General features: G+C 32.2%; 1 protein-coding gene and 1 pseudogene across 3 annotated transcripts in view; one reads left to right on the top strand and one right to left on the bottom strand.

Annotated features, from left to right (window-relative positions):
- Window positions 1–24,755, top strand: part of Ncam2 (neural cell adhesion molecule 2) — a 484,565-nt gene that overhangs the window by 338,877 nt on the left and 120,933 nt on the right. For all 3 annotated transcript variants that reach the window (XM_058574574.1, XM_058574576.1, XM_058574575.1), the window contains one exon: window positions 2,854–3,004. In XM_058574574.1, coding sequence (XP_058430557.1) covers window positions 2,854–3,004 — 151 coding nt within the window. The remainder of the gene's footprint in view (window positions 1–2,853; window positions 3,005–24,755) is intronic.
- Window positions 21,397–21,961, bottom strand: LOC124083772 (chromobox protein homolog 3-like; annotated as a pseudogene).

Below are 24,755 nucleotides of genomic sequence, written 5' to 3'. Positions count from 1 at the left end.
GACCTTCTAGAAAGGCAAAGAATATAACAGCAAATCAAATTTCAGAGTGTGCATTTCTATGAAGGGTAAGAATAATAATGTGCAGTCAGACAATTTGCTTTCTAATCATCTTACTTAATTCAGTGATAGAGCCTGGAAACACGAGGTAGACAGCTAAAATGTCCATTAACCTGTCTCAATCAAATATCAGATGTATTAAATGAATCTTCTTTAGGTATTGAATCAAAGCCAAGATATAAATGAAATTTCTTTCAGATATGTGCAATGTCTCTTTGTAGCACAAAGAGAGAGATGTCCTTTAGAATGTCAGATATGTGAAGGAATGACTTTGGTCTTCCATTGTAAGTATTTGAGTTAAAAGCACATAGCATCTCTCTATGAATGCAATGTTAACTCTGAAAATAATAATTTCCCAGTCATTCACACATTGTTTGATTCATTTAAGAAAAAGAAACTGTATTTCTCCAGAATTTCTGTTAACAATTTCATATATATGGATAATAACTTTGAAGTACCAATATTATTACTAATATCATACTGATTTTTGTACAGTGATGATATTTACAACAATAGAGATGGGGAAGAAGAAATATTCATGAAGTTGCCATGAGAATTAAAATAAGATTAGTTGCTTTTTAAAATTATTCACAGCTACACAAAAAATACTGTCTTCAGCTGTAATGACTTTGTGTCAAAGAAATATAGGCAATATCATTTCAGTGGCTTTCACAGAGTATGGGAGTCCTTCTGGGTCAGGATCACCCTAAAGGTATAATTGTTCTCTCTAAAATCCAGAGACCCCTGTCTTTATACTCAAATGAGTGCAACCAGAGACTGTGAACAGGTGAGGTGGACAGCAGATAGGTTGAAGAAAATATTGTTTCTGAAAATAGAAAAGGATAACATTGAGAAAGTTGACAGACTCACATTTTTTAGCAATTGGAAAATAAGTAAATTAAATTTTAGAAACTGATCCAAGAGTGAGCACATAGTATCATGGGTCTTGGAAAATAATTACTATCATTCATTGAAAAAAAGAACAGATTGTGCTGGTGGTGGAGAATGATGATTTTTGACCTGCACATTGTGATTTAAGGTAGGTCTCAAAGGGTCATGCTCTGGAATTAAGATATCTGACTCCACATCTCCAAGGAAAGACGGATTCTGACAGGAGAAAGGTTCATCAGAGGGCATCAGTTTAGCTGTGGGCAGGCAAGAGAGGGCCTAACTGGAGTGTGTGCACTGAAAAGGGAATAATATCCAGGCAGGAATCCAGGGTTCCTCTATGGTGAGAGGAATCTGCAGCAGAGACCAAGAGGTTGTCAGAGAAGTGAAACTGGGAGCACACTGGGCAAGTGCATGTTGTGAGAGCCAGCAGAGTCAGTGCTTAAAAAGAGAAGCCTGGCTCAAGGGCATGAGATTATGAAAATCCTCTAGTCACCTTAGGAAGAAATTGGTGATTTGGCTTTTGGGTTTACTCATTCTGATTTTAAACTTCTGTCAATTTTTCATTTTTTGTCCTTTTCTCTCAATTAATTAAATCAATTTGGCAGCTGAACATCTTAAAAATTAGAATATCTCACTTTACTTTTTATTTTAACAATATTTAGATTTTGGTGAACGTATTTTGGGCATAGCAATCCTATTCTAAGTTGCTTGGTTTTGAACACCACCTTTCTGATAGTAAACAAAATATGAGTGAGTGGATAATTTAATTATTAAATTGTCAATTTAAATTAGATTTAAGATTATCTAATAACTACATTAATAAATAAAGTTATGACAAGAAAGTAATTCTACTGTGCCTTTAAATCAATATTATGATTAAGAAACATCTTTGAAATAGTCTTTGATATGAATAAAAAATAATTTGATGATAATCATAAACAAAGTTTTTATGAATCAATTTTCACACATGTACTAAAATTTATGTGAATTTTGGTCACATATAAAATTGATCGTTTTTGTAAGATAGACATTTTTAACATACATGTATAGTATATAATAATTCATTGAGGAACTGAAACCTCAAATACTGAAAATAATCTATTAAAAACAGTAAATTATTTTTTCTAATGAATTATAAATTGTTAAAATTTTCTATATTTTCTATTTGAAGTAAAATTCAATCAATATACTAGCTTTGTTTATCTGTGAGTGTTATGAAGGTATTTATGTGATTGAAAAAAATATTTTATGTAGTATGCTAGTTAAATTGCAACAAGAATTCCCATTGGAAATATAATCTATACAATATTCAATTGTAAGCAATTCCTTGATTTGAATCAATATCCCTGAAATAAATGATTAATCATTTCCATATTGTTTCGAGTGACTTCCTAAGAACAACTTAAGTAGTGATTACTGTGTGTTTAATAATTTATCTGTGATGAATATGGTGTAAATTTTGCTTATGTGTGATGCTATTTTACTCATTCAAAAATGAATAAGACAAAATACCTAACCAAAATATAGCAGAAATACGATTTTCATTGGTAGTTTTTAGACAGCATTTGTATTCGCAGTGAATATAATTGGAAACCAACAAAATCCTTCCAAGAAGAACATGAAAACTTTTAAAAAAGCAAAAACATACTAAATATGAGTGATTGATAAAATAGATATCCAAATGGTTACTACATGTCAGTGTCCCTGTAAGAAAGGCAGCAAGTGAAGTGGATAAGCTAAAGAACAATAAGTAAAAAATGCAGAAACAGTACTTTTGAAATTTTTTTAAATGCCAATGTGAGGTTATTTTCATTTATATGCATATTTAATAAGCATCATGAGTATGATCATTTTTTTAGAAAAACAAGCATAAAATCTTTTTTTTTCCTGAATCAATGTAAACAGAGCCCAGACGGCCGCATTGAAGTCAAAGGGCAACATGGAAGCTCATCACTGCATATTGAAGATGTAAAGCTGTCAGATTCAGGGAGGTACGACTGTGAAGCAGCAAGTAGAATTGGAGGACATCAAAAGAGCATGTACCTTGATATTGAATGTAAGTTACTTTCAATTTGTATGTTTATTTAAGCAACTTCATCTACCTTGAAAAATATTTTTATAAGAAAATCAAAATACATGTGCAATTCCTGTTTCAGTGTTTAATGAATAGCATTTAGAAGGAATGTAGCCATTCAGTCAGTTATTAGAGACATCTAGTGGAGGTAATGGGACATTTCATAGTGCTGCATATTTAATGGCCCATCCTGGAATGATGACTTTCTTTTTTATAACATTTAACCCCAAACTGAGCGTTAGCTAAATCATATCACTTATCAATAATGTTCAATGACTCCTTAGACTTTTACGTGTGCTTTTAAAAATATATCATGATTCTGTGCCTCACATATACAAAGACTCTTTTCATTTCTTATTCTTTTGTTAAATTATTTTGCATCTTCTTAAGATATGAAACACTATCATAAATACAGTGAAATATATCAGTACTTCTATTTTATCCAAATTGTGTTTGTTGTCTGTCTTGAAAATAGGACTATTACTAGGCCAGTTTTTAAAGTAAATTTGAAAAAAAAAAGGTGTTCATGACTATGAGATTGGGAAGCAAGAAGGCTAATGCAAGCTGGGCTTTCACAGTTCACTTTAAGTCATTGAATAGAATTTTAAAGTAAGATGCTATATATGTTATTTAAAAAGGAAGAAATTTAGCATCATTCTCAATAAATATTTATGAACCATCAGTGTTAGAAACTCTCTGATGCTTGAAGGAACATAGCTGTGTTAGTAGAAATGTTTGAGATAACTCTTGTTGACAAAACATTTCTATGGGCATATTTCTGGTATATTAATATTGATAGAAAGCAATAGTAACTGTGAAAAAAAGACACATTTTCTATTGAGAATCCCTTTAGAAAGAAAACACTTTTTCAAGAATTGACATAAGTTAAGTATGTTATTTTATATATTTATTCGCGTTGCTAATATTAGGTGACTTCCAAGAAAGTCATTTTATTGTTATCACATGTCTTAAAAACTGAACAGATAAACAAATAGCCCTGATATTGTGGAGAATGTACAAAGGAGGAAGTGATAATATTAAATTACTTCACATGCTTTTTCTCCCCTCATATTATATGCAGATATTTTTTCATCATCATTATTGTACATTCCTTCCTCAGGTCAGCAATGGGAAAAATGAAAATGTTCCTCAAACTTCCACCTGTTTATATTTTGTAATTCGAAATATGTTTATTTAGAACAAAATTTTCTTTACAATTTTTCTTTGTTTAATATTTATATAAATAAACATAAACCTAAGGTTTTAATATATTATTAACATTTGAAGGTGCCCAACAATTTTTAAGACAAGCCCTTTGAATACTACTAGCTTCTTCCAACTATTCAAACAAGGGCTAGGCAACTAACTCTCACTAAGAAAACAATATTTAGGACTTATTTTGTCTTTTAAAAATAAATTAAAAGTTATTTAACATATTGTAAGACTATTATTAAATCCCTGTTGCAAGTACTTACAAAAGGGGAGCTTTTGAAAAATGTACATAGTTGATATTTGCAAGACAGGGTAAGGCAGAATGGCTCGTGACAGTAGACTGTTAAGATTAACTAATATGCTCGTTCTAAGGTTGGTGCTATTCAGCAGTATAACTTGCATTCTTGGGATCTCAGATTCTTTCTTTATGGAATAAAAGGTTTATTTTTGTGGCATCTTTATACTCAAACCATTAAAAAGTGCTTTTCCTCAAGCATAGCCATATCCATAAAAGATACCTTAGGACTTCTGCATTTTCATCCATGAATGACTGCATAGGTGTCTGTATGACATAAATAAAAACCTAAACTATGATATGTAATTTCTCTATTCTAAGACCTCATGAAAAAAAAATTAAAAGCCAATTGTATCTACCTAAGATTCATGTTCTGTGATGAGTGAAAGCAGACACACAGAAGAATAAAACAGCTCCTCCTTTATTGGAACACCAGGACTAACAAGATTAAATCAAACTTAACACATATTCATATTTGAAAGAGATAGGTAGAGAAAAACTTGAAGATAATGTGAAATTCTATTATATAATGATATGATATTTTTAGTTGTCACCGATTTTAACTATGTAGAAAATAATGATAAAAGTGATGTTATATTATAATGTGAATTCTTTGCTATTGTAATCTTTTAGTAAAATGAATAATTTAATATAAAAATACTTAAGATATCTAGTTTATCTATATATATTTTAGGATATCTATTTTTCAAGGACTGATTTCTAACAAAGCACAATTTTCTTTTGATCACAAATTCATTTCTCCTTTATAGGCTTAAATATTAATTATTTTCATCTTAAGTATTTTGAGATAAGTGTTTATCCTAAAGTTCAAAATAAAATTATATAGTTTCTTTGTATATTTTATAATGCATATGCAAATAATCATGTACTATTATTTTTATTTCATATTTTAAAATGTTTCTTTTACATTCATTAGGGGCATATTGCAAACATTTTTCTGTATTCATGGTATATAAATAAGGTGGTTTTGAAAACTGTATTATTTATATTATTTTTGATTGGCAAATTATAATTATATATATTTATGGGATATAATATGATGTTTTGATGTATTTATACAGTATTCAACAATTAAATTAAAATGACTAACATATTTGTATATTAATATATATTACCAATTGATTTTATGGTGAGACATTTAAAATTTGCCCTCTTAGTTATTTTAAATATGCAATACATTATTATTGATGATAGTCATCTGGCTATGCAATAGACTTCCAAACCTATATCTCCTAACCATTTGAAACTGCATCCTGTGTTCAGCAGCTTCCCTTCTCCTTCCTTTTCACCCCTCCAGGCTTTGGTAACTATAATTGAACTCTATAAAGTTTATTAAATCCCATGAATAAGTGAGCTCATACAATATTTTTCTCTCTGTGCCTGACTTGTTTCACTTACTGTAATGCCCTCCAGATTCATCCATGTTACAATTGAAAAGTATGTCATTGGGTGTACATACCACATTTTCTTTATGCTTGTATCCTGGATGGGCATTAATATTTATTGCATATCTTGACTATTGTGAATAATGCTACAGTGAACATGGGTGTACAGATTCTCTAGAGGGTGCTAATTTTATTTCCACTTAGTAATGCACCCACAAGGATTACTGGATCATATGGTGTTTGTTGTTGTTGTTGTTGTTGTTTTCCTTTGAGGAACCTCCATGCAGTTTTCCATAGAGGCAACACTAATTTACTTTTCAACTTACAGCATACTATAAAAGTTTGTTTCCTTTTCTCTGCATCCTCTTCAATACTTATCTGTCATCTCCTTAATATAAACTATTCTAACAGGTATGAGATGATACCTTAATATGGATTTAGCTTGCATTTTTCTAATTAGTGAAGCTGTGTATTTTTTCATGTATTGTCCAGTTAAGTATCTTCTTTTGAGAAAGGTATGTTCAAGTCCTTTGACCATTTTAAAATTACATAATGCCTTTTCTTGCTATTGAATTCAGTTCCTTGTGTGTTTTGAATATTAATTCTTTGGCAAGCGTATTATTTTATAATATTTTCTCCCATTTCATTATTTATCTTTGCTGAGCTCTTTCATTTAATATTCATTGACACATATATCTGTATATCAATAATTTATTATGTTTCTTTCTTTTATTCTATTATACACAGATCATAGAAGTTTTCTGGTATGTTGGTGGCCATTTTTTTGTTTTCAGATTTGGATATTATGCAAAATATCTTTGTGAATATTTTTGAGAATCATGTGGGCATATACTTTCTGCTTTATGAAAATGAATATTTTAAACATTTTTTTTTCTATTCTTTTTATTTATTTATTTATTTTATACCTAGTGGAAATACTATCTCTGCAGCCTTTTGGGTTTTGCAGTATTGTTGTTTTGTCTTGTTTTGTTGTTTCTTTGGGGGTTTTTGTTTGTTTATTTGTTTGTTTTGAGACAGGGTCTTGCTTAACTGTTCAACTGGCCTTGAGCTTGAGAAATTCTCCTGTCTCAGCCTCCCAAGCAGCTAGGATTACAGACATGTGCAGTCATGCCCACTTTCAATTTTCTTTGGCTTTTTTCTTTTTTTTTTTTAATACCAGGGATTGAACTCAGGGGTTCTTAACCACTGAGCAACATCCCAGTCCTTTTTTAATATTTTATTTAGAGATAGGGTCTCACTGAGTTGCTTAAGGCCTAGCTAAATTGCTGAAGCTGACATTGAACTTGTGATCCTCCTGCCCCAGCCTCCCAAGCCACCACCATTCCTTGCCGGGTTTCTGTTCCCGCGACTAAAAGGCTCAGGGGTTACTCTGGTTGAACTGGGCTAACTGGGCTGCACAAAATAACTACACAAGAGACACACATACCTTTCTCTTTGGGGTTGCTGTGACGGCTCCTCTGACCTTAAGTGTCCTCAGAAAGAGAGAGAGAGAGCATGCGCTGACCCCTTTTATTGAGGAGAAGCCTTTAAATGAGGCAAGGGGTCAGGTTTCAGGGGGCTGAGTCTATCTTCATGATGTCCACTGTCAGCAGGTTGACTGACACCTGGGTAGGCCACACCCAAGGGCACAGTAAGAGGAGGGGACACACACAAGGCACTTCCATGGAAGATTCTATCCTAAACAGGGCAAGGGGTTATATTACAAAGGAACAGGTGAGCATAGCTTCACCCATGGGGCTGTAGCAAGACACACCCATTTCTGTGACTGAGCTCCTCAGCACCCAGCTGGGGAGTGTAACTCAGTCACTGGTAAGGTTGGCCTCCCACAATGCCTAACTTTTGTGGCATCTTAATGTAGAATTTGAAAAGGTAAAGTTTTAAGTTTTCACTAATTCCAGTTTATCAAATACATAAATTTGGACTTTTAAGGTCATACAGCTTATATTCTTTTTAAGAAACCATTACCTAGTAAAAGGTCTGGGAGACTTCTGCATATGCTTGCATTTTAAACTTTGTGGACTTAAGTTTTACATTAAGGTCTTCTAAGTCTATTTTGAGTCCATATTTTGGATTTGTTTATTATATTTCCATTTATGTATCTAGTAGATATTGCACCACATATTGATAAAATATTTTACTTTATCTAGCTAGGCATTTGCCGAAATTATTGATCTGTTCCAAGTTTTAGCTTTTAGTTTTTTAAAATTTATAATTTCCATCATTTATCTGTATTCTAGTTTGACATTTTCTGTTTTGCTTTCTTTATTTCCTGTCTCTTATATGTTTTGCATTGACTTTTCTCTTTATTTATGAATTTTTAAAGTGAACTCTTAGGGAATTTATTTTAGGTATTTTATATGTTTTTAACAAGTCATGTAAAACTCACCTGTCCTGCTGCACTTTGCTTTATTTGTGTTTACCAAATTATGATGTGCTGCATTCTTGTTATCACATGTGTCCCTTTACAGTCACCTTTATCAACTGAACTTTTTATTATTAATGTCATTATATATTACATCCACATCCATCCACAATCTAACTGAAAATAATAATAACATTAGTTTCACGTAGTTACAAAGATTTTTTAAAACTGGAGAGAAATTTTTTTGTATTTATTCATTTAAATATCATTCCTTTTGCTTTTCCATTTTCCTTGATAACCTAAATTTTCTATTAACTCCCCAAAATATCTTTATTTCTTTTATAGCAGATTTTCTTGGAATAAAGTGTATTAGATTTTTTTTCATGTAGAAAGATCAACTCCTGCACCATTCTATTTATGAAATTTTTGTTGGTGAGAGTTCTGGGTTGACATTTCTTTAGATTTGTTTTCACATTCTTGTAAGGTTTTTTTTTTTTTTTTTTTTTTTTTTTTTTTTTTTTTTTTTGCCCTAAGAGAAATCTATGTAATTTGTGTTGTTTTTCATTTCTGTGTCATGTATCATTTTTATCTAGCTGTTTCAAGCTATTTTGTTTATCTTTGTTATTTTCCAGTTTAATTATAATGTGTCTAGATATGATTTTCTTTAAATGTTTCTGTTCAGTGTATGCTGAGCTTCTTCAAGCTGTAGATTCATGTTTGTCAATAGACTTGAACAGTTTGGGGTCATTATTTCTTCAATTTTTTTTCTCTCTAATCTTTTCATCACACTGTGACTTTACTTATACATGAGACCTTTCAAAATTATCTCAGAGGTAGAGAGACATCTCATAGACTCATGTCCCAGTGCTTTTGACACTACATCATTTTTGTTGTTTCCCTGTAACTCTTTACTGCATCATCTATTTTCTGCAATTGAGCCTATAGAATAAGTGTTTTAATTCAGAAATTATTATGTTTTAGTTGTAAAGTTTCAATTTTTTGTGTTTTGTGTCTTCTCTTTGCTCACAATTTATACTTTTCATTCATTTTCTTTACCCCATGAACCATGGATAATGAATTCTAAAATCTCTGCTCTAAATCTACTGAGAGATAAATTCATCCTCTTGGTCATTTTAGGATTTGCATCTGTTATTTAATTTAGTCTTCTATTACAACTAAATAATCATAATATGGATGGAAGCTATTTAATAACCTTCCTTTTTGGCAATTGAAACCTAATTTGCATTAAATAAGATATTTAGAAATGTTTAATAGTGATGTACTTCTTAGTACATTACATGAAAAAACAATGGAAAGCTATTATTGTAATTAAACACAAACATACTAGATATGCCTAAAATACTTTTATTATGCATTTTTCTTATCAAAAACCATTTATAAAGACTATAAAAATTAAAGAGACATTGCACGGTGTCACAAAACCTCTTATTCTAAGAATTTTTACCACCTGAACTGAGCAACTACACTATAATGTTGCTAAGAGTTAGTGGGAAAGAATCAAACCATTTATAACTTGATAGCAGCCTCATTTACTATAATAATACTAAAGGTGTTAAAAGATTAAGCCTTTTTGCTCCAAACTTCTTTTGTTGTTCAGCTTAAGCAGATTCCTTGGCATATTGCCAGTTCATTTTCACTGTTTCAAAGGTGTTACCTTACTAAGAAGCAGGAGTTGAACTAAAGTTCCAAATTAGAAAACAAAGAGATAACAGGCATGTGATAGGTAGTTTAATGCAATAAGCACCAATTACACAGTATGTTTGATTATAATTAGAATATCATTAAGTTTTGTGAGTAGGTAGTCATTACATATTAACTATTAATTAGACTTAATTATTTTATGTGATAAATTTAATTTAACAGTAACATGGTAACAATGCATGTTAAAAAATATTGATTTTTTTCACTTACATTTTTTCTAATTGAGTTTGCTGCAGCTGATTTTTAATTAATACTAGACATAATAGCAACTTGTAAATGTGCTGTCTCTTTAATATAAAAGAGGTACTTAGCAATATCAAATATATACTAAGGTTTTGGGAATACTAACTAATCTTGTGATACTGATTCATGTTTCTTCCATATTTACAAGAATTCAATGGAATTAATAGATGTGTGCTTTGTCCAATAATTCTTTATGCAAGTTTTAAAGTCTCTCAATATAATCGTGATTCTACCTTATAAGGTAGATAAGATGGGAACATGAATTTAACATTAAATGAAAATTTAGTAAGCTTTTAGAAATTGCAAAAATTCCTTGGTCATAGCAGATACACATTTTATATCTGTGACTAAAATCTTGTCTTATGATCCTGATTTTATACACACCATAATATATTTAGGATGTTTAAAACTTTAAAGAGAATGTCTCATTTGCAGATAAAATTTGGTTCCTCTATCTGCAACTATTTAAATTTTATACCAAGTATGGTAATTTCAAGGACAGAAAAAGAGAATGTAAAACATCTCTTCGTGCAGAAGATTAAAAGAGAACATTTTAAAAGAAACATGAAAAGCCTTTAATTGCTCAACAGTATTTTTTAACCCAATCCTTGCATGAGCTTCCTGGGGAAATGTCAAATATCAAATTTCTCTCTCTCTCTCTCTCTCTCTCTCTCTCTCTCTCTCCTGTGCACAGATTCTGTTGCTTATTCTACTTTTATTACAATTTGTCTCTCTCTGACATATACTAATCCAGATCAAAACTTGTTGTTAAAATGTATTTCAGAGATTAAGTGGTGTGATGTTTTTAGTATTTTAAAAAACATCTAATTCTTGTGAGGCTAAACCTTAGAAATGAATGAACACCAAACAAACAACTGGAAACATGATTTTTTATAACTACTGGATTCCTCACTGTGTTGTGACACCTATTCTAACTCTAACAGAAAAACACTAAACCTTACCTCCACCTTGGTTTACCTTTCTGTTCTTACTCAGGAATGAACACCTTGCCATAAGGATTCCAGTTGTCACTAGGACAGTCAAGGTGCATTTCAGGTTAGGGTTCTGTAGTGAGGTGTCATTGGCGGAGTGATTTAAACAACAGACATGTCATCTTGCAGTTCTCATGTCTGGAAGTGTGAGATCAGGATGGGAGCATGGTGAGGTGCTTTGTGGGGATGCAGTTCCTCCTTATGTCCTCACATGGCCTTTCCTTGGTGAATGCACAACCACAAATTTATTGTCTCTTTTTACAAGAGCATTAATCCCATTTTAACAATTCCACCCTGTGACTTCAAGAAAATCTTAGTATATCCCAATGCTTCACTTCCACATTCCATCATAGTAAGAATTGGGGTTGTAACATACACATTTTTGGACTTCAATGACTTCCCTGATATTTAGCCTTTTGACACAATAAGACACATCTAGCATATGTGACACATTGCTTGTTACCCCCACTCTTTCTTCTTCCTCCTCAGGATGTTTTTGGATTTATGAATAATGCAGATGCACCTTGTCCAGAGTAGTATATTGGTTTAAAATGCATTATCACAATTAAATGGACCTATTCATTTTTAATATAGCTCTTAGAAAAATATACATTGGACATCTAATCTGTGGTTGTCCATGCATCAAAGAAAATTGCACTTCCAATGGACAGCACTATATAGAGGTTCATAATCTTAAGGAGTTCTTTAGAAATTATGGAAAGCTACCTAAAGGTTTTGAGCAGAGAATAAACTGCCCAAACTAAAGTTTACAGAAATGCCCCTGGATGTGGTATTAAGAATAGGTTGAAAGGGATATAAAAGTGGGAACAGGGGGACCAGTATTGAAATAAATGAAGCTAATTTTATGGTGTGATTTTAATTTATTGACATCACTTCAACATACACTTATATAAGTATCGGGGCACAACCTTTATAAGAAAGAATAAATAGCATATTCAACATGCAGCAATTTTAATAGATTATATAAAACCTGAAACCGAATTTAGTATTAAATTATTGTATGTGTGTTGTGTTTTTCTTAGATTATCTCAAATGATATTCATGATTTTGTGTTAAGAAATTGTGCTAGCCATATTCTTAAGGAATATATGCAGTGCAACATTGCAAGAAAAAACATGAATTACAGGGATATAGGGATATTACATTCCTAAGTGTAATGTAAAATTGGACTTTTTTTCTAATTATATGGTCAAAAGGGTAATATTGCTTAGTTTTAGTATACTATTTAGATTTGCGAAAATATGCATATTTATATTTTCTCTAAGTGGATTCAACATGCTTGAATAATCATTACATATTGAATGAGAAAAAAAAACATAATTGTCAATAAGTTGTTTTAAATTGATTAAAGGAGTAAATGGGATTTCTGTATCTTCCTTTAAAAACCTTTAATTATAATTATTCAGTTTAATATTTTTTATCGTATAACTAGAAATAGAGTAGCATCAGTGCTTTTCAAACATGCAAATGATTGAAAGCAAATATTTCACCAAGTATCGGGAGTGAGAGTATACTTACTAGATCAGCTTAGAAAGTATTATACAATAACATATAATTTAATGTACTTATAATTGCATATGTCTCTTAGAGTACAAAAATGAGCAGCAAGCGTAAAAAAAAATCCTTAAGAAGTAAAATCTCCACAGTTTTTAAAGATGTAGAAACTAAGAAAAATATAATATGGAATCTGTATAGTGAAAATACAGTGACTGATAGGACAGCATATATTCACAGTAATCCATTTATTTCAATACAAAAAAAAAACTATTTAATACAAAAAATGCACATCAAGTGTTACCTTTCTATGTTCTAATATTATGGACACAATAAACCATCTACGTCCTTGGGATGGAGATGAAGTTTTGATGAGAGAAATTCACTTCTCCCAAGGACTGCTTTTAACACTCATGAATCTTAAAATGTTTTAACATGCAGCAATAATTAAATCTTTATTTAATTATAAATAAAGGTTGGGAACAAACTCAGCAGTAAAATGTTTGCTCAACATGCATGAGGTTGGGTTCAGTCCTCAGCAATGCAATAAATAAATAAATAAATAATATTGTTTATTACATACAAGGCATTTGAAGACATTCTTTTTGTTTAGACAATCTGATTTTTTGTGTCTAGACAAAATTTTTCTAAGATTATAAGAGTAGCTATCGGTGTGGTCTGCTCAATGTCAAAAAGACTTTTATAAAACTTTATATTTTATTTTATTTCTGTGATTTTTTTCAGACTTAGTAAAATGATTGATTTTTGTCTCAATTGCTCTTCATTTATTAATGCTAAAACAGGAGTTATAAGCATTTTTTCTTACCCTGACCAACATTTAATTTTATGACTGCTTATTTTACTTGTTTTAAAAACTTCATTTATATAATAAACATTATATATATATATAAACATTTCTGGTCATATATTAATAAGCAAATTTATAATTTCATTTGAATAAATGCATATCTATTTTAATACTTCATTTCTAAGGAAACTGACTTTTTTATTAATAAAAGAACTTCAACACTTCTATATGTCTACAAAAGCAATCATTCTTTCTTTGATAACTTAGAAATTTTTATGGAGATTAATATCTGAAATCTGGATATCTACGTGAAATTATGCCTAATAATAACAGTTATTTATGGAAAATTATATAAAGGTAAAAAAATAGCCGTTACAGCATAATGTTATTGTACTTCATGTGTCATATGAGGAAAGACATATTTGATAAAGAGAAAGATTAATATTAGTAAGATGAATAAGTCACCTTACTTATAACAAATCTTCTATTATGGTCGGAATGATTATATCACTAATAAACATTAAATTAAAGGGAAACCTGGTATATTCTAATAAGTCATACACAGGCATTTCTTAATATGATTTGACTTGAGGGTCATAAAATATGCCAAGATTTATGCATAACTTGGTTGTTGAAATTTAATACAAAAAAATGCACATCAAGTGTTACAGCTAATTGGCAATAAGCATTCATCTAATTTAGTATTCCATGTGGCCATTTGAATTCCCATGGTACATGGACTGAATCCAGTTAATTGCCATAGCTGATTCTGCATATGACTGAACATACAGTCCTGGATCTATGAAATCATTAATTGAATTATCCTCTAAATGTGCCAAAGGATATATTAGGTTTTACTCCCTTGGTAGTTTCCTTCTGAATAAATCAAATGAGAAAATTCAAACGCTTGGAAAAAAATGTTAAGGTGTTTCAATTTTTTATTGCAGTTAATTCTCAACTAATTTAAGGAGCTAACATCTTCACAAGATAGGCAGAGTTTTAATATGATAATGTATTACAATAGAAAAATAAATAAATAAAACCTAGAATGGAGTCCAAACTTTTGAAACATAATACAAATGAAGATATATTTTTCCTCTTCTGCTAAATAATTGACAACAGTTAGAATATATACTTATCCTCCAGTCATTAATTTTATAATTATATATGGAGCACCTATTGTGTGTCAAGTAGAAATTTAGTTGCTGAATATAGAACTACAAGGAAAGTACCCACCCTTCAATTAAGGAGACAGAACATGAAACTATCTGATTATTTATATGATGCTTCTAATAAATGCCTCATTAGGTGATTCCATCATTATGTGAACATCACAGAGTGTCTGTAGATCAACTAAAGAGGCTAAAATGTCACTAGGCATAAAATCCTACATGACCGCCATTGTATAAAAGGTCTGTATTTAACTAAAATACAATTATGTCCTGTAGTTATGTTGTGCAGGACAATACATATATTATCTTTGTGATTCTAAAATGTTTAAATTCATTTTTCATTTATTTTATAATATCCTTTCATTTGATTCACTAAGTAGATGTTATAATTTTCTCAAAATGGGGCGAAGCAAATGATTAAAAGGAGGAAAGGTTTATGGGTAGCTAGGATTTAAGGAGCACAGTTAAGCTAACTGGAGAAATAGTCACAAAGATAGGCATTGGTCAATTTATATTCATCTCTGAAACCATAATAAAAGTTGGGTACTAACATTAGCTTAATGTAGAAACAGGTATGTCTGTAAGCTAGTAAGGGGCTTCTAAAATAGACCAGGTGGTGACCATGACCTAGATAGGAGAGCTAAGAGTAGATACTGAGAAAAGGGAAAGATGTTCCTTTAGATTGTGTTTCAGTAGTGAGAACTGAATGGCAAAACTTGAAAAATAAAACCTCCATTACACATTACAAAATCTGTTACTATTATTTGTGATTGTTAAAATGCTAAAGAAACAAATTTGAGAACTGCACTTCACAGAGCATCAAGCCCAGTAAAGAGCCTTGCTCTCATCCTCAGTGTTGTTTACAGGATAAAACACATGATATCATCAATGTGATTTTAAAAGACTTAAATTTATTTTTCATTGGTTTTCATTCATTTTTCAAATAATACCTTTTCTATTTGATTCAGTAAGTGGAGAGTCCAAGTTCCTGTGGTGAATTGCCTGATAATATTATTCATGACCTATGGCAGATTTAGGTCAAAGATTTCATATTTCAATTCCCAGAGCCAATGGTGTGCTTGTTATCACCTTTAGCTTGCTTTTGAGCTGTCAGAATTCAGGTACAGGTCAGAATACAGGAAGCACTAAGACTGTGCTTAGGTCACACATACCAACTGCAAGTAAATCATGTTCAGAAGATAGATTTCAAAGCCTGAGCAGAAATGACAAGAGAAAGAGTATGGTTTGCATTAAGCAAGTAATCAAGTCAGAAAATCTCATACAATGACAGAATGCAGTAATGAATAGCAGCTATAAGTCCAGATCTACATCTCAGCAAGAAAGAATAAAAAAGAAAACAAAAGGTGATATTTATCAAAACAGGTACAACTAGTTACCAACTCTGAGATCAGACGTGGAAGTTTCTTTTGTATTTCCAGGTATTAACAGGGTTGGGCATGGAAAAAGTTTGTTCTGAACACAACATTGAAGAAGGTGACAGATTGAGACACAGGCAAACCTCACTGTCTCTTATGATTCTGGTAACTCTAAATCAGAAATTCAGTCAAGGTCATGGACATAAGAATTGTTTAAATGTTCTAGCTCAGCCTTCTGCTTGTACAGCTGCCGTTTAATTAAATCTAAATAATTTCTCCTTAGGGAACATTTCCCGGCAATAGTAGGTGAAAGAAACATGGTTCCTTGAATTTTTTTAAAGTCTGCATTTGTATTATTTCCTCTTTGAAATATCCCTATTCTTACAGTTTAAGCTGAAACTCATACAATTTTATTAACATTTAATCATCAAGAAGATTTGGGACTAAAAATAAATCAATATTTTTACCACCAAGAACTACTATAGTATTTTTCCTTATAGAATCTCTGTTTGTAAAGAGGCTTTCCTATACATGGAATAAATAGCACTGTTCCAAAAAATTTATACAATTTTGCCAAAAACGAATGTCACATTTTATATGGTCCGATGCATTTTATAAATGGTAGAAATTATATTTAAATATAAAATATAAAACTCAAATTCCTGTGTCCTTTCCTAAATTATCTTAGAGTTTAAGGAATTTAGAAACCAATTATCAAGTTCAACTTAATTCTTAAAAAAAAAAAAAGATACCAGTACCATGCTGTTTTTGTTACTATTGCTCTGTAATATAGTTTTAAGTCTGGTATCGCTATACCGCCTGATTCGCACTTCCTGCTTAGAATTGCTTTTGCTATTCTGGGTCTTTTATTTTTCCATATGAATTTCATGATTGCTTTATCCATTTCTACAAGAAATGCTGTTGGGATTTTGATTGGCATTGCATTAAACCTATAGAGAACTTTTGGTAATATCGCCATTTTGATGATGTTAGTTCTGCCTATCCATGAACAGGGTATATTTTTCCATCTTCTAAGATCTTCTTCTACTTCTCTTTTTAGGGTTTTGTAGTTTTCATTATACAAATCTTTCACCTCTTTTGTTAGGTTGATTCCCAAGTATTTTATTTTTTTTGAGGATATTGTGAATGGAGTGTTTTTCCTCATTTCCGTTTCAGAAGTTTTGTCGCTGATATACAGAAATGCCTTTGATTTATGCGTGTTGATTTTATATCCTGCCACTTTGCTGAATTCATTTATTAGTTCTAGTAGTTTTTTTGTAGACCCTTTTGGGTCTTCTAGGTATAGAATCATGTCATCTGCAAATAGTGATAATTTAAGTTCTTCCTTTCCTATTTTTATGCCTTTAATTTCTTTCGTCTGTCTAATTGCTCTGGCCAGTGTTTCGAGAACTATATTGAATAGAAGTGGTGATAGAGGGCATCCCTGTCTTGTTCCAGATTTTAGGGGGAATGCCTTCAATTTTTCTCCATTGAGAATGATGCTAGCCTGAGGCTTAGCATAGATAGCTTTTACAATGTCGAGGTAAGTTCCTGTTATCCCTAGTTTTTCTAATGTTTTGAACATATAGGGATGCTGTACTTTGTAGAATGCTTTTTCTGCGTCTATTGAGATGATCATATGGTTCTTATTTTTAAGTCTATTGATGTGGTGAATAACATTTATTGATTTCCGTATATTGAACCATCCTTGCATCCCAGGGATGAATCCTACTTGATCATGGTGCACAATTTTTTTGATGTGCCTTTGTATCCGATTCGCCAGAATTTTATTGAGGATTTTTGTACCAAAACAGGAGGGTGGACCAATGGTACAGAATAGAGGACACAGAGACTAATCCACAAAGCTACAACTATCTTATATTTGATAAAGGAGCTAAAAGCATGCAATGGAGGGAGGATAGCATCTTCAACAAATGGTGCTGGGAAAACTGGAAATCCATATGCAACAAAATGAAACTGAATCCCCTCCTCTCGCCATGCACAAAAGTTAACTCAAAGTGGATCAAGGAGCTAGATATCAAATCAGAGACTCTGCGTCTGATAGAAGAAAAAGTTGGCTCCGATCTACATATTGTAGGGTCGGGCTCCAAATTCCTTAATAGGACACCCATAGCACAAAAGTTGATAACAAAAATCAACAAATGGGACTTACTTAAACTGAAAAGTTTTCTCTCAGCAAGAGAAACAATAAAAGAGGTAAATAGGGAGCCTACATCATGGGAACAAATTTTTACTCCTCACACTTCAGATAGAGCCCTAATATCCAGAGTATACAAAGAACTCAAAAAATTAAACAATAAGAAAACAAATAACCCAATCAACAAATGGGCCAAAGACCTGAACAGACACTTCTCAGAGGAGGACATACAATCAATCAACAAGTACATGAAAAAATGCTCACCATCTCTAGCAGTCAGAGAAATGCAAATCAAAACCACCCTAAGATACCATCTCACTCCAGTAAGATTGGCAGCCATTATGAAGTCAAACAACAACAAGTGCTAGAGAGGATGTGGGGAAAAGGGTACTCTTGTACATTGCTGGTGGGACTGCAAACTGGTGCGGCCAATCTGGAAAACAGTATGGAGACTCCTGGGAAAGCTGGGAATGGAACCACCATTTGACCCAGCTATTCCCCTTCTTGGACTTTTCCCTGAAGACCTTAAAAGAGCGTACTACAGGGATACTGCTACATCGATGTTCATAGCAGCACAATTCACAATTGCTAGACTGTGGAACCAACCCAGATGCCCTTCAATAGATGAATGGATAAAAAAAATGTGGCATTTATACACCATGGAGTATTACGCAGCACTAAAAAATGACAAAATCATAGAATTTGCAGGGAAATGGATGGCACTAGAGGAGATTATGCTTAGTGAAGCTAGCCAATCCCTAAAAAACAAATACCAAATGTCTTCTTTGATATAATGAGAGCAACTAAGAACAGAGCAGGGAGGAAGAGCAGGAAGAAAAGATTAACATTAAACAGATACATGAGGTGGGATGGAAAGGGAGAGAAAAGGGAAATTGCATGGTAATGGAGTGAGACCCTCATTGTTATACAAAATTACATATAAGAGGTTGTGAGGGGAATGGGAAAATAAACAAGGAGAGATATGAATTACAGTGGATGGGGTAGAGAGAGAAGATGGGAGGGGAGGGAGGGGGGATGGTAGAGGATAGGAAAGGTAGCAGAATACAACAGTTACTAATAGGGCATTATGTAAAAATGTGGATGTGTAACCGATGTGATTCTGCAATCTGTATTTGGGGTAAAATTGGGAGTTCATAACCAACTTGAATCTAATGTATGAAATATGATATGTCAAGAGCTTTATAATGTTTTGAACAACCAATAAAAAAAATTAAAAAAAAAAGAAAAGAAAAAAGAAAGAAAGAAAACAAAAGAGAACATCCAAACTGCTACAGAACATCAAGGTCTTGACAAGTGCAAAATTCTTTTACATTGTTTTCATCTGCTATTCTGTCAGTGTGTGTATGTACATAAGTATATGCATGTGGCCAGATTCCCTCTCTCTTTTATTTTTTGAAGTCTCATATGAGGTAAAGTGTGATCTTTTTTTTAATATAAATTTTTAAATTTATATATGACAACAGAATGCATTACAATTCTTATTACACATATAGAGCACAATGTTTCATATCTCTGGTTGTATACATAGTATATTCACACAAATTCCTGTCTTCATACTTTGGATAGTAATGATCATCACATTCCACCAGCATTAATTACAGCATTCCCCCCTCTTTTTCCCTCTATCCCCTCTGCCCTGTCTAGAGTTTATCTATTCCTCCCATGCTCCTGCTCCCTAACTCACTATGAATCAGCCTCCTTATATCAAAAAATATATTCTGCATTTGTTTTTGAGGATTTGCTAACTTCACTTAGCATTATCTTCTCTAATTCCATCCATTTACCTGCAAATGCCATGATTTTATTCTCTGTTATGAGTAATATTCCTTCGAGTATATATGCCACATTTTTTACCCATTCATTTTTTTAAAGGAATATAAAACAATTTATTGACCATTGTTCACCAGTATTTACAATAAAGTAAACAATATACAGTTGGGTGACTTTCTAATTACTACAAAGTTATTTTCCTAGCTTGTGTTGAACCAGTAATACAAATACTGAAAAGATTGAGCCTACATGTTAAGAATGAACTGGGGTGAAGAAAACACATGCAGGTCAATAGTTTAGACTGTAAAAATTCCCTCACCAATTTATGTGAGCAGGCTATAAATTGCCAACATCTCTAGCCATCTGATCAGGTTTCCATGAGCCAAATCTTAAGACATTCCATGAATCATGACCTTTTAGTACACATATTTCAACTTTTAAAAAAGGAATGGCTAACTAGAAGAACTATTAACATGCCTACTTCATTCTTCAATAATTTTAAGACAAACTAGGATTTGTCTAATTTACTTGCCCGGTTACAGAAGTTGTATAGTGATAGTATTTTTCCTTTCAGGAATTTTGCAAATAAAACTGTTGCGTTTATGTGACAACAGATGTAAATTTAATGTGCTTTTAATTATATAATTTAAAGTGTCCAATTAACTACAGAATCACTTATTTAATCTGAAAGGTTAAGTTTAGGGAAAATTTCAATTTAACTTGAAGTGACATTTCTTAGGTTGCAGAGGATGATGGCATCTCAGGAACATGGGTTTACTACCCATTGTTTTTGTGTTGGTGAATGTTTAAAAAACCAAAATCATTATGTAAGCATTTTATCTACACATGCACACACACACACACACACAAATAAACAAAAACCCCAGAATGGTCCTTAGGCATATGAGTTAAAAAACAAGTTCTGAGTAATAACTACAGAAATTTCCCCAACTTTTAGAAAAGCAGAGGAAATATACCATCATATCAAATGCTCTTTTCTGATAAAGAAAGCAACTACAGAAAGCTTTTATTTGTTCAAAGTAACCAGTGCTATTGATGCAAAACAAAAAAACCCCAACAACTCCCCAATACTACTTTTAAAACCAACATATCAAACTTGATTTTCATTAGAATGTAGTTATTTTTTCACACTACTAAATCAAAAACCAAGACCCAGATTTTATATTTATTTATTATTTATGTATGTATGTATATTTACTTACATACATACATACATATATATAATATATATATATATATATATATATATATATATATATATATATTATATATATATATATAACAATGCAAATAGTTATTGAGCTTCATCTTCTGGACAAGAATGCCAAGTTAGTCTCTCTTCATAAAAAGCAATTACAATTTGAGGACACTTCATATTTGCTTCTTTTGCCAGCACCAAGTCTGCCTCATCTGAATCTTTCCATTTCATAAGAAACATCAATTCTCCACTGCTGTCTGTGGCATCAATTATTCGTTCAGGATCAAAACCTCTGGCAAAGCCTCTTGGTTTGTCAGCAGCATCTCTTTTCTTCTTTGACTTGCTATCATCAGATTCACTGTCAGATAAAGATTTTCTTTTGGTACCATCTTTTACTTTACCAGCTTTTTGAGAATTAAGAAATGCTTCAATTCACTCTGGACAATCTAAATTTTCTTCAGGTTCCCAAGTATTGTCAGCACCTGTAAATCCTTTCCACTTCAGAAAGTATTAACCTTTCTATTTACTACACGTCAGTCTAGGACTTTTTCTACCACAAATTCTTCAGGCTCTGCCTATTCAAATTTTTTACTCTTTCCATTCTCTTTCTTTCCCATTTTTTGCAATGTAGTCTTATTGGAGGACATTTTTTTAAATTGCAGACTTGAAGAGCTATAATCACCACCTCTGATGCTCCAGTTGCGGATCTGCAGCATCTCCAGCCCTGTGCGCCTCAAGCTTGAGTCACATCAGATGGGGGGGGAGGGGCAGGGGCCTTTTATCCATTCATCTCTTGGAGGCCATCTATGGTTGGTTCCACAGTTTAGCTATTGTGAATTGTGCTGCTATAAACATTGATGTGGCTGTGTCCCTGTAGCATGCTGTTTTTAAATCCTTTGTGTATATACCCAGGAGAGGAACAGCTGGGTCAAATAGTGGTTCCATCCCCAATTTTCCAAGAAAACTCCATACTGCTTTCCATATTGGCTGCAAATTGAAGTCCCACCAGCAGTGTATGAGTGTACCTTTTTCCCACATCCTCGCCAACACTTATTGTTGTTTGTATACATGATAGCTGCCATTTTGACTGCACTGAGATGAAATCTTAGAGTGGTTTTAATTTGCATTTCTCTAATTGATAGTGATGATGAACATTTTTTCATGAATTTGTTGGTTGATTGTATATCATCTTCTGAGAAGCGTCTCTTTGGGTCCTTGGCCCATTTATTGATTGGGTTATTTGTTTTTTGGTGTTTAGCTTTTCTGAGTTCTTTATATACGCTAGTGATTACTGCTCTATCTGATGTGTGAGGGGTAAAGATTTGCTCCCAAGATTTAGGCTCTCTATTCACCTCACAGATTGTTTCTTTTGCTGAGAAGAAGCTTTTTAATTTGAGTCCATCCCATTTATTGATTGTTGATTTTAATTCTTGTACATAGGAGTCTTATTAAGGAAGTTGTGGCCTAATCCCACGTGTTAGAGATTAGGGCCTACGTTTTCTTCTATTAGACATAGGGTCTCTGGTTGTATTCCTAAGTCCTTGATCCATTTTGAGTTGAGTTATGTGCATGGTGAGAGATAGGGGTTTAATTTCATTTTGTTGCATGTGGATTTCCAGTTTTCCCCTGCACCATTTTTTGAAGATCCTATCATTTCTCCAATGCTTGTTCTTGGCATCTTTGTCTAATATAAGATAATTGTAGTTTTGTGGGTTAGTCTCTGTGTCCTCTATTCTGTACTATTGGTTTACTACTCTGTTTTGGCACCAATACTATGCTTTTTGTTACTATTGCTCTGTAGTATAGTTAAAAATCTGGTATAGTGATGCCACCTACTTCAATTCCGGCTAAGGATTGCTTTAGCTATTCTGGGTCTCTTATTTTTTCCAGATGAAATTCATGATTGCTTTTTATGTTTCTATGAGAAATGTCTTTGGAATTTTAATCAGAATTGCATTAAATCTATATAGTGTTTTTGGAAATATGGTCATTTTGATAATATTAATTATGCCTATCTAAGAGCAAGGTAGATCTTTCCATATTCTAACATCTTCTTTGATTTCTTTCATTAGGTTTCTGTAATTTTCATTATATAGACCTTTCACCTATTTTGTTAAGTTGATTCCCAACTATTTCATTTTTGTTTTGAGGCTATTAAGAATGGGGCACTTTTCCTCATTTCCCTTTCTAAGGATTTGTCACTGGTATACAGAAATGCCTTTGAATTATGGGTGTTGATTTTATATCCTGCTACTTTGCTAAATTCATTTACCAATTCTAAGAGTTTTCTCGTGGAACTTTTAGGGTCTTCCTGGTATAAAATCATATTATCAGGAAATAGTGCCAATTTGAGTTTTTCTTTTCCTATGTGTATCCCTTTAATTTCTTTCATCTAATTGCTCTGATCAGTGTTTCAAGAACTATGTTAAATAGGAGTGGTGAAATAGGGCATCTCTCTCTTGTTCCAGATTTTAGAGGGAATGCCTTCAATTTTTCTCCATTTGGAATGATGTTGGCCTGGGCCTTAGCTTAGATAGCCTTTATGATGTTGAGATATATTCCTCTTATCCCTAGTTTTTCTGGTGTTTTGAACATAAAGGGTGTAGTATTTTGTCAGATGCTTTTTCTGCATCTATTGAGATGATCATATGATTCTTATCTTTAAGTCTATTGATGAGATGAATTATATTTATTGATTTCTGCATGTTGAACCAACCTTACATCCCTGGGATGAATCCCACTTGATCATGGTGCACTATCTTTTTGACATGTTTTTGTATTCAATTTGCCAGAATTTTATTGAGAATTTTTGCATCTATGTTCATTAGAGATATTGGTCTGAAGTTTTCTTTTTTTGATGTGTCTTTGACTAGTTTTGGAATCAGAGTGATATTGGCCTCAGAGAATGAGTTTAGAAATGCTCCCTCTTTTTCTATTTCCTGAAATAAATTGGATAGTATTGCTATTAGTTCTTCTTTAAAGGTCTTGTAGAACTCACCTGTGTATCTGTCCTGTCCTGGGCTTTTCTTGGTTGGTAGACTTTTGATGGCGCCTGCTATTTCATCATTTCCTCTGTTTAAATTGTGTATATCATTCTGATTCAGTTTGGGCAAATTATATGACTAGAAATGTGTTGATGCCTTGATATTTTCTATTTTATTATAGTGCAGGTTTTCAAAATAATTCTAATTATCTTCTGTATTTCTGTAGTGTCTGTTCTGATATTTTGTTTCTCATCACATATGTTAGTGACTTGAATTTTCTCTCTCCTTCTCTTCATTAGCATGGCTAAGGGTCTGTCAATTTCATTTATTTTTTCAAAGAACCAACTTTTTGTTCTGTCAATTTTTTCAATTGTTTCTTTTGTTTCAATTTCATTGATTTCAGCTCTGATTTTAATTATTTCCTTTTTTTCTGTTGCTTTTGGTGTTGATTTGTTCT

This window comes from Marmota monax, unplaced genomic scaffold (genome assembly GCF_021218885.2).
Source record: "Marmota monax isolate L192 unplaced genomic scaffold, Marmota_monax_Labrador192_F-V1.1 WCK01_AAM20220418_F8-fsc00016, whole genome shotgun sequence".
Taxonomy (NCBI): domain Eukaryota; kingdom Metazoa; phylum Chordata; class Mammalia; order Rodentia; family Sciuridae; genus Marmota; species Marmota monax.
The sequence above is the reverse complement of the archived record's forward strand: the minus strand, read 5'-3'. Positions and strand labels throughout refer to the sequence as shown.